Source organism: Neoarius graeffei, chromosome 20 (assembly GCF_027579695.1).
Source record: "Neoarius graeffei isolate fNeoGra1 chromosome 20, fNeoGra1.pri, whole genome shotgun sequence".
In the NCBI taxonomy this organism is placed as follows: domain Eukaryota; kingdom Metazoa; phylum Chordata; class Actinopteri; order Siluriformes; family Ariidae; genus Neoarius; species Neoarius graeffei.
In genome coordinates, this window is record NC_083588.1 from 31971056 (window position 1) to 31988536 (window position 17481).

The window sequence follows — 17481 nt, forward strand, 5'->3', positions numbered from 1 at the left end:
TTCAAGAGTGAATCCCAGTCATGTAGTCAAGTAGAATCCAAAGCTTTGTTGTCAAAGTAGAAGCTGTTGAAGCAAAAGGTGCTCTCTGCATCCGAAGATAGCAGCAATTGATTCTGTTCATTGCGATCAACCCAATTATCCATGTCTTCACAGCCACACCCCCACCATGTCAGGCAACCTGGTGGCCAATCAGCAGTCTATGTTCATTTCAAACTGAGGGCGGTCGTTGCGATACAAACATTTAGATAGTAAAATGTTAACAAATGACTTCCATAGAACCCTCTCATGATATAAAACTACCACATTCTAAAAATACATTTCTATTTTCTACCCATATAGCCTACCGCCTAAAGTTTGCAACAACAACCATTTATTCTAGTAAATATAGAGGCAGATATCCCTTATGCGAAAACAATACATTTTTTTCTTGCGGCAAGACGGCAGTGTTTCCTGTCCACGAAATTGCCCTCTGCATTAAAGTACAGAGCCGTTGCAGTATGCCGTTTATTTTTATCCAGACTATAGCATTTACTGCACTAACACTGTAGTAATTCTGTTCTGCACTACAGCATTACTCTAGTAATAACAATTCACTGTAGTGCAGAGTTTGATTCTTTCCATAAAGGATGGCAAAATGTTTTTAGAATTGACTGAAAATTAATGTATAGCGTATATCAGCGTTTATTTTGGAAGTACATTTATTAAATTATGTCTTAAACTGTAATTTACATTTGGATCAATTGAGTTGTTGATCAGAAGTGTTATTATGTGAGATAAAGTAAATGAAATGTTTTTAGAATTCTATAGAAAATGTTTTTAGAATTCTATAGAAACTCTATAGAAAATCCTATAGAAACCCCTCTTTCTATACAATCTCTATAGAACGCTATAGAACTAATACTCTATAGAAAATAGTTTCTATAGAAGTTGTATAGAAATAGTATAAATTCTATAGAAGTTGTACTCTATAGAAAACAGCTTCTATAGAATCTCAACAGAATTCTATATAAATAGTAGTCTATAGAAAACGATTTCTATAGAATTGATACAGAGTTCTATAGAAGCTCTACTTTATTAGGGCCAACAGAATTTTATAAATTTCATAATGGTTATTTCCATAAAAACACAATTTGGTGGATTTTAAAGACCCTACAGAAATTCCAATCTGAGACAAAAGGCCTTGCATCCAAAGAACAACTTTAGTACTTATCTCCAATAAAAATGTTCTTTATTTCATTTACTTTATCTCACATAATAACACTTCTGATCAACAACTCAATTGATCCAAATGTAAATTACAGTTTAAGACATAATTTAATAAATGTACTTCCAAAATAAACGCTGATATACGCTATACATTAATTTTCAGTCAAGCTCAATGGCATTTGGAAGAAGTGAAACAAACATCTTTCTTTGTATTTTCATGTAAATATACTTATTTGCTATATCAGATAAATTACATGCTATCAATTCATTAGTGATTTCAACCTCTCTAATTTGATGCCCCTTAACTTTATATATACCTGTATTTAATTGAAACATTATTCGAGTAGATGTTAAACATCGAAATATACAGTACAATTCTTTTTTACAGTTACATATATCATCTTCACATTCATTTTTACACACTGCAACCACTAACTGCAGGGTCCCAATCTGACCATCTCTTAAGTGAAAGCAGGAATTATTTCTTTCTTGTTTCTTATGCTTTAACTGTTCAGATACGAAATATAAACCATTCTCAAGAACCAATCGTGGGTATGCCTGGACAGTTCTATCTTTTAATGTTACACCAATATTATTCAATGAACATAGTTGTTCAAAGTTGAGGGTAAGTCTGACAGGCAGGCCTAAAATACATACATTCTCATTATATGCCTCTTTAATACCCTTAGCAAAACCATACACATTTTTTTAGAAAAAGCTTAAAAGGTTAGGGCTATTGGTAAAGGCCCCAATTGATAATGATGGTAATGACTTAATCAACATAAACTTTTCTGATATCTGTTTATGCACACAAGTTGTGCCATGAAACATTTTTGTGAGCTTTCCATTCATGCTCTCAAAAGGAAAAGTTGAATACACCCAGAGCTGTCCCCAGTTTTTCACACAATCCATTACATGGAGCAACTGATGGACATTGTAAGTCATACACTCTTTTCCATAAAGCTGTTGAAATTTAACTACAAAATCTATGAGTAATGATTCACATAGGTAAAAGATTCATCATCTAGTTTGTCTGCAAGCAACAAATGCATAGCTGTTACAAGTGTCATCCAATGATCATGGTATTGTTTACCTAGGAACCCAACTGTCACAACACAGGAATAATGGAGAAGCCATGCCCTCCATTCACTAGCTTTCCAACTTTTTCTGTGTTGCAAGGCACCAGGAATACGGGTGATTTCCTTTGGTGGTCTTATACATTGAAGGCAGTCACTAAGGTGTTTTATGGAGTTACCAATGTAGAAATTTTTGGCATGATTTGAACTGTCAAGCCATAGACCTGCTACCTGGCGTGCAACACCCAAACATACAGAATGCATATAGTCAACAACAAAATTGTTTACAATGTCAAAATACATTAAAAGAAACAAGATTGATGGACCTTTGACACCTATACAAGGTTTGTCCTGCTGAACAGCTGTTCTCGCATGTTCTATGTGAGAAGTTTTATTCCTCTTAACTGGTAGTTGGTTCTCCATACTATAAACCCTTGCATGCCCTCTACCAACTGAAACTACTTCACCTTGTGACAAACACCAATTACACCCACACCGACCATTGAACTGTGTCACATTTTGTACACAGCGAGCTACTGAGTCACAAGAGCATGTTGTTACAAACATCCTACTGGTGTGGCTGTCATTTTCTGTACCCCACTTAAAGCCAGTATCTGATAGTGTATTCATTTCAGTGACAAAAGGTTTGAGGAAGGTATTCATGTCAGGTTTAGAGTCACCAAACCATAAGCCACCAAGAAAAATGTTTTTCCTTCTTATAGCATAAGGTAACTCATTAACCATTACCTGCAATGGCCATATTGAATACCTTGATGAAACAAATACTTGAACGCCATCTGTGTTGAATGAAACAGTAATGTCGTCATTCTCAAGAGGGAGTTTACGATATAATCGACCTCCATAGGAATCACAAAGTTCCCTTTTTGCCCCAATTTGTAGGTGTTTACAAATATCTTCATTCTGTAGCATAGATAACAATTGATCTTTAACATCAAATGTTATAAAATAATTGCCATTATCTATGCAGTCACTTACAGACACATTTGTGTCACAATTTTCACACCACATATCATTACTTCCAATGTAGGTTATACAAGAAGGGCAGTATGAGTGAAATCTTAGAGTGATGTCACTGTTTTTAAAGTTCTTCATAAAAAGATATTGGGAAGCAGGGAATACAGTTCCAGCTGGTAAATGTGCCTCCAAGACTGTCAGTAGGCTCTGCAGAGCTGTTCCACTCACATGATTCCTTATGATGTGTCCCATTATGAGTAGAATACTCTCTCGCCTTGTTATTTGGCACCCATCATAGAGGTTCTGATCCTGAAGATATAAAATAATATACGGTGTGAGCAAATCTGTATGTACATATTGTTTTTTGGCCATTCAGTCTGTCTACCATAATTCCTTCAAGATTTGACTTAAAATTTGTGAAGGGGTCAAATCATGCAGCGTGATATTATCATTATACAACTGGTTCACCACTACTGCAGAAGAGGAAATAAATTGTTAATTGGCCCAAATCACCACCAGCCGAGTCTTGACAAATCATTAGTTTAATTCCTACAATGAAATATCCTTAATTATGTCACTCACAAATTTCAATCCATAGACCGGGACGACCCAATCGGAAGTCCTCAACTCATTTTACATTTTTGTACTCACCAAATCATTAAGTCTCTCAGCCAGTTCTTCATCATTATATCTTTCATATTGATCGAGTTCACCATTTTCAAGATTCTGTAAACAATAATTAATAAATTTATGAATATTATCAGACATCCAGGTTAAATATATAGAAATGAAAATAAATTAAACAGTTCACTGGATTGTAATTTTAAGTCCACGACGTTTCAAGCGACAACATAAGAGCTACAACTCCTCAGGACAAAATTCAGCAGTTTTCGATCACACAGACATTACAGGACATTCGTTTACATTAAAAAATGTTTCCATACTAGACAGGGAGTCACGATGGTTTGAAAGGGGAGTAAAAGAAGCAGTTTATGAAAGAGTACTTCGCCCGAAACTGAATCGGAATGGAGGTTTAAGGTTTAAATTATCTAGAACATGGGATAGAGCACTGCGACATAAGATAGGATTACCCAGGACAGGTCTATGCAATCAGTGACGTCATATGGATGACGCAACTGAATATTTCCAGTATCATACAAACTTTCACCTGATGAAGTGATGGATATCGCTTGAAATGTCGTGGATAAAAACTACAATCCAGTGAACTGTTTAGTTTATTTTCATTTCTAAATAATTAATAAACAACTTTAGTACGGGTATGTCTATTTTCTATTTGGGCTCTTAATATCTATTCAAAATGGGTTTAGCATCTTAAGAAGCCAATCCTCCAACTTTTTACCCTACATGTATCCTCTCCAAAAATACCAAAAGTAACAAGCTGATTTTTGTCATATTAACTTATCTCTATTTCAAGAACCATAGGAAAATGCAACTCACCTCAGGGGTCAAATGACTGGTAGAAGAGAGAGACACTTCACTGGCTTGACTTTCACCGTCTGTCGATCCATTGCCCTCTTCACCTGCAATGAAATATTTATTATTACTCTTTTATTATTTTGATCAGACACAAGATATCTAAATACTGGGTGGGAGAAATTGGTGAATTTCACAATCCAACTGACTCTGACTATGATTGTGTTAGTGCTTACCTCTTAACACTTCATTATTTTTGGGAACAACTTCATCTCCATCTTTGACTTTATTTTCCACATCACGGACACGGTCGTGTTGGGGTAAGCCTAGAAGTTCATCATCCTGTCCAAAAGAGTACTCACTGTCGTTTGATGTCAGAGATGTTTGCGATGATACCACTGAGACAGTCCTTTCGCTTATACCGTCATTGCAGTCAGACGAAAAACTTGTGTCCGTGAACAATGACTTACTACTTTCATTAGAAAGAGACGATGATGCACCACTACTACCATGGCTACTACTACAATCACCACCACGTCCATCATGGCCACATTCATCGGCATTTCCTGATATTTTAGCGAAATCTAAAGACTCAAAACTAGAGTGAAACCTTTTCCTTTTGCTCATTTCCTCTTCTGATTATCACTATATGAACTTCAAACTGGTTATTTCTTCGCAGTACTTATTGATTTGATACTCCTCAGTGTAGCGTGGGACATGGGATGGCGGCTGCCATCTTGGAATGCAGGACCGGACAAAATGCAGAAAATAAATAACTCGAATACTGATTGAGTTCGACAAATCAAGATAGCTTATAACATTAAAATAATGTCCCTCATAGATATTTGTATTTTCAATAACAATACTAGATACTTTATACACTGTTATTGTAAATAAGCACCAATCAGGACTAAGAACCGCTGCTGGCTATATCCGATTATAACTGGTTTGACCACCACGTGTGTCAATACAAAGGTCAGGAAGGTAAAAGCGCTCATTACAAATATTCTAAAGAATCTTTTGAAAAGTGTGACAATACAGTGCCCAGTGGGAAATCAAGTGGATCCGAGAGAATGGCATCGTCTACCACAACATGGTTACTCTTACAATGGATTGAAGATCCACCACAATGGGATGTAATAGAAGTGGGAAAGTGTGGTGCCGAGTTAAAGTTAATGGCCCTTGGAAAGAAGCTTCAGTCGGCAGTCGGGAACATCTATGATGTGCCTTGGAATGGAGAGACAGCGCCAGCTAAAGTCTTGGATTTTGGTAAGAAAATAAGCCTAGCTGCATACCACATTTCGCATTCATTATAAAATAAAAATATGTTTTTATCATAGCAATCAGGCGATAGCAAACGATTTATTAATATTATTATTAATAATAGGCCTAATGATAAAAAAATTTAATTATATGATAAAATGATAGCATCCTATTTCTAGGCCTATAGTCTGTTTGATGAAACCTTGCCGGGTTGTTTTTCTGTGATAACTTCCTTATTTTTTAACCAAATTCACTCAACCAACATTTTTCTGAATCCTTAGACCTCATTGTGTTTTTAGAAATGTAACACTTTATATGAATTCAGAAGTTCAAAATTCAACTTTTATTGGAGTTTGAATGGGAGAGTGCAGTTTAACATGTTTAAGCAGAAAATGTGGGCAAAACTTGAGATGTTGAATTTCCCTTTCCTATCATTTTAGAATCTGAAACATCCCAGACTCCCAGTTCTTATACTGCTAATACAATGTAATCTCCAGATCCAGAAAAGTATTGGTTTGTAAAAATCTGTTGAGGATGAGGGCAGTTATTGCCAAAAAACAACCCGGCAAGGTCTCGTCAAACAGACTATAATCTAAGTAATGATGATGTCGATGATATGACCAAGAAGGGCAAGGCTCGGGGGCGTAGGCAGGATTTTTTGAGGGGGGGGTTCAAATCCAGGCCCAGGTGCAGGGAAAGAAAAAATATAGGCCTATAACTAGGCAATATCAGATATCAGAGCAAGTTTTATTATCCAAATGCAACCAATGTTTCTACATCATGGTCCATAAATGCCTAAGACCTTAAAATGACCCTACTTATATCACATTGCTGTTCTTGTTTGACTAGACAGTAGTCAGTCTAGTTAATCTCTCTAATTTTTTGAAGGGCTCATTGATTTTTTAATTACTTTTTGATTATTAAGTGGGGGGGGGGGGTTCGGATGAACCCCTTGAACCCCCCCTGCCTACGCCCCTGAGGCTGTCCATGTTGTAACGTAATATTAAATAAAAAAGCATGTAAAATTGCCTACCAGTTATGTGTTGGACATGGCTGATTTCATACATTATAATAATATTGTAGATGCTTCTATTTTGTCACCTGGTAATTGAAGAGTATTGTTCTCAAATGTTACATTACATTATGTTTTGTATCATAGGTAAAGATAAGGCTATGGAAGCCAAGCGTACCGAACAAGTTAAGAATTACGAGGCTGCCATGGAAGTTGGCAGGAAGAATGGAAAAAGTTTGCGGTGTGCAAATAAAAGGATGGCTGATGAATTGTCAGAAAGTGAAAGCACTTCTTCAGTAAGTACATATAATAAAAAGCCATTGTCCATTTTTGTCTTTTATGGCCCTTTTCCACTACCCTTTTTCAGCTCACTTCAGCTCGCTTCAGCTCACTTCAGCCCGACACGGCTCACGTTTCGACTACCAAAAAACAGCACGACTCAGCTCGCTTCAGCCCTGCTTAGCCCCTAAAACTCACACGGTTTTGGAGTGGGGCTGAAGCGAGCCAAAGCGAGCCGAGTGAGGCTGGGGGCGTGAGCAGACACTCCCCTGTGCACTGATTGGTGAGGAGGAGTGTCCTCACATGCCCACACACGCCCCGCGAGCACGCTGGGATCTGTAAACACCGCAAACCCGGAAGGAGAAGAATTACGAATTACGAGAATTTCTGAAGCCTTATGCGCCTCGCCTCATCTATATGCTCTTGTCAGTATCTGTTGGCGTTGTCGGTGACAACAAGCCACAGAACCAAGACCAGCAACACTAACGACTTCATGTTTATTGTTTACTATTCGGGTCGTGAGACTACCGCTTAAAAGCTCACTGATGTCACTGTTTGCGCTGCTTAACGACATCACCTGACGTCCACCCACTTTCGCTAACTCCACCCAATGTGTCCACCCACTTCCAGCCAGCACGGTTCAGCGCGGTTGTAGTCGAAATGCAACTCCAACAGCCCCACTCAGCTCGACTCAGCCCAACTCAGCACGGCACGGCTCAGCCGCGTTTGTAGTGGAAAAGCGGCAATAGTCTCTAAGGTATCAGTTGCTATATCTTTTTAAACTAATGCACAATTAAAGGGCTTAACTTGCAATCGGCTTCCCACTGAAATGGAGGAAGGCCTGTCTTCAATGTTTGCTAGATGAAAGATGCAACGTCTGCTTAGAATCAATTATCTGTCAATTTATTCTGATACCATCATTTGTAACTGCTGCACATTTTATTCCAATTTAAAAGGAAATTATTTTTTTCTGAAACAAAAATTTCTCTTGTATTTTACAGGATGCCAATGAGAAGAAAAAAGTCAAGAGAAAGAAGGTTAGTGATGAAGAAATCCTAATTTCAACATCAGCAATAGAAGACACTGACAGTTCTGAAGAAAACGGTTGCCAAGGCTGCAAAAAATTGCCAAAGCTTAAAGAAAAATACAAGTTGGCAAAAGAAAAAATAAACAGATTAGAAGCTGAGATTGAGCACTACAAGCAAGTTACAGGTTAGTTTGTAGGATTTTTAACCTCAGAAAAAATGGGCTTCTCTTCATTTCTCTTCCTATGCAAATATCGATCCCCAATTCTGAGATCTTTCTTGCTGTTTTATAGGCAGAATGCCAAAAGTATCAGTATAGTAAAAATTCATTGAAATAATGGACAAAGTCTTGTCAATTTCAAGTTAAATGCATAGGGTATGAACTGATCATTCAAAGTGTTGATGCATTGTCTATCTCTCCTATCACACAGATGCAAGATCTCTAGTAGACAACCTTAAAATGCTCATTAGGGAAAGTAAAACAAAAGAGGTTGGCCAAGCAGAGTCACAGGTAAGACAATGACATTCACACAAGATGCTATAACCACCTACTTGTGGATAGAAGAATTTTTGTCCATTCTGTTCAATTTATTAGGCATAAAGCTAGGCAAGGCTTTCTATTCTTTATTTAATGGCCCTCCAACCCTACAAACATTATGAGAGAGGGATTTACATTATAAGAGCGTTTTTAGTCATGGAATAATTTTGACAAGGATTTAGCTTCTTTAGGACCCACTTATTTATTTCATTTCTCGAGCTTTGTCATTTAGTCTCGACAGCTTCATCAAGTGGAGTCACCCGGTTTCTATCATCCTACAATCTCCTTGGTGGCAACAAAATAAAAATCATGCATAATTGGTAAAAAAGGGTATTTTTTAAGGAATGTGCCAGCCTCAAATTCTCTGTAATACAGGAAAAGCATTACATCTAAAAATGTTTGTTATTCAATTTCAGAACCCAAATATAGGACTTAGGCCGATAACTGCACCGGTAACTCCTACCTCTGCAATTGAAAAAGAAGGAACAAAGGTGAGTTTAGGACTTCTACCAGCAAATATTGTCAATTTTGCCATTCATGTCACTGACTAGGGCGGCACGGTGGTGTAGTGGTTAGCGCTGTCGCCTCACAGCAAGAAGGTCCGGGTTCGAGCCCCGTGGCCGGCGAGGGCCTTTCTGTGCGGAGTTTGCATGTTCTCCCCGTGTCCACGTGGGTTTCCTCCGGGTGCTCCGGTTTCCCCCACAGTCCAAAGACATGCAGGTTCGGTTAACTGGTGACTCTAAATTGACCGTAGGTGTGAATGTGAGTGTGAATGGTTGTCTGTGTCTATGTGTCGGCCCTGTGATGACCTGGCGACTTGTCCAGGGTGTACCCCACCTTTCGCCCATAGTCAGCTGGGATAGGCTCCAGCTTGCCTGCGACCCTGTAGAACAGGATAAAGCGGCTAGAGATAATGAGATGAGATGAGATGTCACTGACTAAATTCAGCTAGGCTTGAGAAATGGCCAGGCTGCAGATTTCAGTATGGCACAGCTGTCATGTCATCATACTGACTCATTTCATATTATTTGGGAGAATACTAATTGATGTGGAAAGTGACTGGTGTCAGTGATTTTTTTTGGAGGATATATTATTTGAAATTTGATTGATACTTTTAACTATACTGTGCATGTTTATCCTTTTACAGCAATTAGATGTAAATGATGGCCTACCAGCCACCCCTGGCAGAGTCAAAGAAACCACAAAGGTATGATGAATGAAGAGGGGTTTAATCTAATTTTCTCCAGTAGTATTAATAATGCAGCAAGACTTTGAAGGTTTGATTAAGGCATTTTGAAGGGATGTTGTCATCACGTCGAAAAGGTGTATGAAACCATGGATTTTACCTATTATAATACATTTGCATATTAATCAATTTTGAATCATTGTGTCCTCAGGTTGACATTGGACGAGGTGTGCTGGTTGAGAAAACTAGCCTGATGGCTTTGTCATCAGTGAAGTCGGGTTCAACATATGCCAGAAGCCTATTAAAGACCATTTTTACCGATGCAGAGCTTGTTGGGAAAAGTCTGACAGGCAGAAAATCAAATGCCTTTAAAGACCAGGATCAGAAGCCTGCCCTTGACCCAACTAAAGTGGAGGCAATTGTTGGTAAGTGGTCTTTGTATATTCTATCAGTTGTATAATAAAGGCCAGAATTGACAGTGCATTCATGGAGCTAGTATCCATATCTGTAAATTCCTGAATTTTTAGATGTTCATGTAGTGCACAGTATTTAAAAAGTCATTTACTCATTTTTGCACTGTTAGAATTGCTTTCTCATAGCTCAAGTGTTATTGATAATAGATTAGCAATGCATTAATTGTATTTCCTTTTTTAAATTTCAAAATCCCATTTTTTGTTTCAGATCTTGCATGCCGTAAATTTGGATGCCCTCCAGCAACTATAAAGATGTCTCTTGCCAACAAGCTAAAGGAAATAACAAAAAAGGCAGCAAACTAGCTTACATGTACTGGTAGGATAAAACTAATAAATTTCAATACTTTCAGCAAGAAGCGCTTTTGTCATACTGTACCAGGGTCTGGCATTTTGGAAGTTAAGAGTGATTTGGTAGGATGTCCTGAATTCTATGGCACCTTGCATCCTTATGTTTTCCGCCTTTGATAGCTTTTTCTCAAGATGAATTTGGAGATGAATCTGTCCAATTTTTATAATTTGGTATTCTCTCGTGTTACTGTTATGATTATTTGTTATACGATCCAGTATTCAGGTGGTGGACACAGTTTTAGTTGCTCACTGTATTTTCATGGGTAGGTCTTCGAGTATCTATTATGCAGGTGACTTCAATAACTATAGTAATCTCTATAGAAATTGCTATAGTCTCTATAGAAATTGCTGTCGAGATTTTCACAGTACTCTATAAAGAATTCTATAGAAACTTCATTAAATTCTGTTGACTTTCTATAGGAATTCTATAAGATTTCTATGTATAATCTCTATAACATTTCTATTAAAACTCTATAAAATTTCTATTAAAACTCTATAAAGTTTCTATTAAAACTCTATAAAGTTTCTATTAAAACTCTATAAAGTTTCTACAAAAAGTCTATAAAAATTCTATAAAATTTCATTTAGAAATTTTATAGAATTTTTATAGATTTTTTTCTATAGAAATCTATAGAAAATTTTACCAAGGGAACATGCTAAATAAATGGCTGTACTATCGACATACCTTCAGTTGATCTTGCTGTAGGCGTAAGGTGAAACGTTTTCAAATAGATGCATGCTGAATTGCTGTGCCATTAGACTTTTCGTTTAGTGTACAGGGGAAAAAAAACCTCTGCAAAAACGTCAACATCCAGTTGTCCTCTCATTTCCAATGAGCTCTCTAACCATAGCTATTACAGGACGTGACATCACACACACGCGAGGCAGTCTTAAAGGCATACCGCATATTTTGTAGATTAATAATTTCAGTCCACTGCTACAATAATATGCCGTTGTGTATGTTAACTCATGAGTTATATGGCAATCTATTGAATTTGCAAAGTGTTGCTGTAGCAGCTTTGTCAGTTACAAAAACAAAAACTGGTTGAACCAGTTTCCAAAAGCCAGATTGCACACACAATGGCTTTAATAGCCCAGCCATTTCATGTACCTCTGAATGGCTGTCATTAGCAAGTAGGCTAAGCTTAATTGCTCTTGGTCTAGTTTTTTGTGTGAATTTAAAACTCAGTTTGGAATACTTATTGAGACATCTACATTTTATTTTTTATTGTAGTCTACTTGACTTAATACAACTTGCGACATATATACTTATTTTATTGTAGCGTACTTTACTCTTTCTATTTCAGCTTTGGTTCAATTAATGTGCTATAAAAACAATGAATGGAGAAACAATGAATGAAGGCTGCACCACAGACCTAAAATGAACTAGACTGGCAGCGCCTGTTCTAAACACTAGGTGGAAACTGGACGCCATCTTACCCCAGACTAACTCAGCTGTGAGTTGTTTAACAGTATTTTATTTATTTTCGGAGGGATTTTCACATTGCATGCCAATTTTTTATAGGCTACACAGCAATAACAGTTTGCTGTGCGAAGTCTGGAGTAAAGTCTGGGGTAGCCAAAAATGGCGGCCGCAGATTCCGGTACCACGTGACCGACTGCCAGTATAGTTTACTTTAGGTCTGTGGGCTGCACTAATACAGTGATATGCTCAGTTTTTCATAGCCAAGAGAAACAAGGAGAGAACATACCAAGTCATTAGGGGAAAAACTGTGTTGTACTGCAGGATAAAAAATGAAATGTTGTTTTTTAAGGCCACAAATACAATGGGTCCACAAAGCTCAGCATCAATAAATGTTGTCTTTAAACCAGTTTGCAAAAGATAAAATGCAATGGCCAGCTAATCAGCCATTTAATGTGTGGAATCTGAATAGCAGTAGCCTAAAAATGGCCGTCATTATCAAGTAATTAGGCTCTTGGCCTACTTATGTGCGTCTGCATTTCACTGAATTTAAAACAACTTAAAACAACTTGAGACATCTGTACTTATTTTATTGTAGCCTACTTTACTCTTTCTATTTCAGCTTTGGTTCAATTAATGTGCTATAAAAACAATGAATGGAGAAACAATGAATGAAGGCTGCACTAATACAGTGATATGCACACAGTTTTTCATAGCCAAGAGAAAAAGGAGAGAACATACCAAATCATTAGGGGGGAAAAAACTGTTGTACTGCGGGATATAATTTGAAATATTGTTTTTTAAGGCCACAAATGCAAGGGGTCCACCAAATCCAGCACCAATAATGTTGTCTTTAAACAAGTTTGCAAAAGATAAAATGCAATGGCCAGCTAATCAGCCATTTAATATGTGGAATCTTAATAGCAGCCTACCAATGGATTGCATTATCAGGTAATTAGGCTCTTGCCTACCACACACACAATGAATCGGGAACCCCGTTTGGAATGCAACTTCCAATATAATTCACTTTGTATGGTACTCTTTGCACTCTTTGTAAGTTAGACCTACTTTTGTGTATGTCTCCATTTCACTGAATTTAAAACAAATATCATACCTTTTTGTATTTTACTCTATTTGCACTTTGGTCCAATTTAGCCCTACCATAAAAATGAACAGGAGAAATTAATGAATAATGTCACACTAGGCTGGCCTAGTGTAAAATATCAAGGAAACAAAAACTGTCAGCACTGGTTCTCAGAACAACCAAAAACAGCCAAGCATAACATTGTGTGGTGGTAGCAGTGCAACTACTGGCTAACGTTTCATATGAGTGGTTCCCTAAAAGTTCAAGGAATGTTAGCCTTTGTTTGGTTTTTGCTGTAACCAAAGGGAACGTTCTTTAAATGGTAGTTTTTGGTTTGGTTATAACCTAACCTTTAGAGAACCAAATTCTAATGTTCCCTTTATGTCCTCTGTTACTAGGGTCCCAGAGGGGAGAAGTTTAAACAATTTGTGACCAGGGTGTGATGGGTCTGCAGAGATGTTACCTGCCCATTTCCTGACTCTGGACAGGTACAGGTCTTGGATGGAGGGCAGGCTGACACCAATAATTTTCTCTGCAGACCTTATTGTCCATTGCAGTCTGTTCTTGTCCTGTTTGGTGACCGATCCAAACCAAACAGTGATGGAAGACCAGAGAACAGACTGAATGATGGCGGAGTAGAATTGTCAGCAGCTCCTTAGACAGGTTGAGCTTCCTGAGCTGGTGCAGAAAGTACAACCTCTGCTGGGCCTTTTTGATGATGGTGACTGTGTTGGTCTCCCACTTCAGGTCCTGGGAGATTGTGGAACCCAGAAACCTGAAGGTTTCAACAGCAGTCACAATCAGTACGTTTACATGCGCATCCAAATCGAGCTGCTGTCGGTAATCGAGCAAAGGGTCCCAGCAGGGGTGCCAGAGAAATCCAATCCTACATGCATACTGTGAAATCGAGCTATTGAATGAGGTGCATTGTGCACCCGAGCCACAGGTGGCGCTACACGCCCCATCGTGTTGGTACACTTCCAGTTGTCGTCATGAAGAAGAGCTATTCAAGAGTATAAACAAAGTGACTACAGGCGGAAATTAGCATGTACTGCTATAACCTGGTACAGACATCTGTCCTTACCACAAGGATAATGTTTAATTTGTGCACTGTCCCTTTTAAAAATAAAATAAACTCTAAACTCTAAGAAGAGTTTTTGTAGTTTGTATGTACGAACAGAAGTGTTCCTAATAAAGTGGGCAGCTAAGGTGAAGTGTCATGCCGACCGAGGCTGTTGTGTTTCCCGCTTGTGGTCTCGTCACTCGTCACTTCCAGAAGGGGCAGTGCTGAAGTAAGTAGATCGAATAGGTAGCTCGATAGGGTTTACATGCACTAAGTAGCTCGGCAGAAATCGCATAATCTAGGTCGTGTAGCTCGATTGCGAGAAATCAAGTTCGGTTCAATTTCAGCTGAGCTAAGGTGTTTACATGCCATTTAGAACTTCGATTTCAGATGAGCAACGGCAGAAATTCGATTTTCTCTATGTGCATGTAAACGCACTGAATGCTGTTGGTGATGGGCAGCAGGGTGGGGTGGGGGGGCTCCTCCTAAAGTCCACTGTCATCTCCACAGTTTTAAGCGTGTTCAGCTCCAGATTGTTCTGACCGCACCAACAGACCAGCCGTTCAACCTCCCATCTGTATGCAGACTCGTCACCGTCTCGGATGAGGCCGATGACCGTTGTGTTGTCTACAAATTTCAGGAGTTTAACAGACGGGTCTCTTGAGGTGCAGTTGTTGGTGTAAAGGGAGAAGAGCAGTGGGGAGAGCACACACCCCTGGGGGGTGCCAGTGCTGATAGTCCGGGTGCTGGATGTGATGAGCCCCAGCCTCACCTGCTGCTTCCTGTCAGTCAGGAAGTTTATAATCCACTGACAGGTGGGGGAGGGCACAGTGAGCTGGGTGAGCTTGGTGTGAAGGATATCTGGAATGATGGTGTTGAACGCCGAACTGAAGTCCACGAACAGGATCCTGGCGTACATCCCTGCAGAGTCAAGGTGTTGCAGGATGTAGTGCAGTCCCATACTGATTGCATCATCTGCTGACCTGTTTGCCCAGTAGGCAAACTGCAGGGGGTCCAGCAGGGGGTCTGTGATGTCACACCTGAAGGACAACACCAGTCTCTCAAAGGACTTCATGACTACAGATGTGAGGGCTACAGGCCTGTAGTCATTCAGTCCTGTGATGGTGGTTTTCTTGGGAACCAGGATTATTGTGGAGCATTTGAAGCATGAGGGGACTTCACACAGCTCCAGGGATCTATGGAGCACTTGCATGTGATGTCACAGCCGATCCAGATTGTGACGGACACCATCTTGTCGGTCAAACGCCATATTTCCGCCTTCTACTTCTAGTTCTGCTTCTACTTTTTCTTCTGGAAAACCCTACTATATACAATTCTACTACAACGGCTGTGGCGACAAGCTCTCCCTACCTGTGCACGGTTTTTGTGTTTTTTGTGTGTATTTTTGTGTGTTGTTCGTCTGTACTGGACTTCAATATCCACTACAACCGTATGGACTTACTGGACATTGGTTTCCAGCAGAAAATGACGGTTTGTAGCAATTTCCATCGCATGCACAACATTCCGGACGAGATAGCGAGACCAGCGGGGTCTCCGTGGATTGTTATCGGAAGCAAAGCGAAGGAGGTGGCGTCGGGAGCGGAAGCAAAAGCGAGGCTGCAGGCAGAGCCGGCCTGTTGACTAAGCTCAGAAAACAGCCACTCAAATCTCCACTGCTAAGCCTCTACCTCTCCAACGCCAGATCCATGGTAAACAAGATGGACGATTTGGAATTACAGCTGGAATTACCTTATTCTATTCTATAATCGGCTGGTCAGTGCTATACTCAATACTTTTTTTTTTGCTATACTCAATACTTAAGTGACTTACCTGTCCAATGAGGATTATTTTCTTGTTTACAAGATGCTACATCTGAGTCGCTGACAAATCCTGAATTTCTGTAAAGATAACTGTCCAGAGATTTATAAGCACGCAGTGTTTCACCACTGAACAGCGAGGGAAAGTTGATGAGGTAATTATACACGTCTGGGTATTCCACCTCTGGCAGTTCAACATCCACTGACACGGTCGTGAAAACTCCGTCCGGTAAGCCATAAGGGTCACTAATCTGTAGATCGTTTATTTTAGACATATATCTAGTTATCTGTTCATTAGAAAAATGAGCCGTGTAGTCCGTCGGTTGAAATTGATCCATTCTGTACATGAGTGCAGCAGTATTCAGCGGTGTTTTTTACTGACAAGATGGCGGCTGTGTACTTTCCGGTCACGTGACTGCAAGATCTCTATTGAAGATCTGGGTGAAGATGGGGGCCAGCTGATCAGCACAGACCTTTAGACAGGAGAGTGACACACCATCTGGGCCAGGTGCCTTCCTGATCTTTTGTCTGCAAAAAAGCTGACAAACATCCTCTTCACAGATCTTGAGTGCTGGTGGGGGTCAGAGGTGAGAGGAGGCAGAATAGCAGGGAGTGTAAATGGGTCTTTAACGTCTGGGGGGGAGAGGTGTGAATGTGTCAAATCTGCAGTAAAACACATTCAACTCATCAGCCAGTTGATGGTTCATTGCAGTGTTGGGGGATGGTCTCCTGTAGTTGATATTCTTCAGGCCTAACTGACGCTGGATCATTGGCTGAAAGGCTGTTTTTGATCCTTTCAGCATAGCTCCTCTTTTCTGCTTTCACCTCTTTTGTCACTCAGTATGTTTACATGCACATCCAAATCGAGCTACTGTCGGTAATCGAGCTAAGGGTCCCAGGAGGGGTGCCAGAGAAATCCAATCCTACATGCACACAAGGAAGTCGAGCTGTATGAGGTACATTGTGCACCCGAGCCACAGGTGGCGCTACACGCCCCATCATGTTGGTACACTTCCAGTTGTCGTCATGAAGAAGAGCTATTCAAGAGTATAAACAAAGTTATCGCAGTGTTGCCAGATACTGCTGACGGTTTCCAGCCCAAAACATGTTCAAATCTGCCAAAATGCAATTAAAACCGCCCAATCTGGCAACACTGGCAGTTCCGTGTTCACAAGTTCCGTGCTCAAGCTGTTAGGCTTGCTCTAACAGACTGTATGGCTACAAACTGTCCTGTGCAGACCACTGTTTTGTAAGACAACTTATTTTGCACAATTGTATA

At 39.5% G+C, this 17481-nt stretch overlaps 1 protein-coding gene across 1 annotated transcript; it reads left to right on the forward strand.

Moving 5' to 3' along the window:
* The first annotated feature begins 5638 nt into the window (after positions 1 to 5638).
* On the forward strand, positions 5639 to 11088 carry LOC132869239 (uncharacterized). The gene is made up of 8 exons (XM_060902577.1): positions 5639 to 5960; positions 7114 to 7262; positions 8247 to 8457; positions 8702 to 8781; positions 9225 to 9299; positions 9956 to 10015; positions 10206 to 10419; positions 10676 to 11088. Exons 1-8 carry the CDS (start codon positions 5765 to 5767, stop codon positions 10768 to 10770), a joined length of 1080 nt encoding a protein of 359 aa, XP_060758560.1. The 5' UTR covers positions 5639 to 5764; the 3' UTR covers positions 10771 to 11088.
* Positions 11089 to 17481: the final 6393 nt, after the last annotated feature.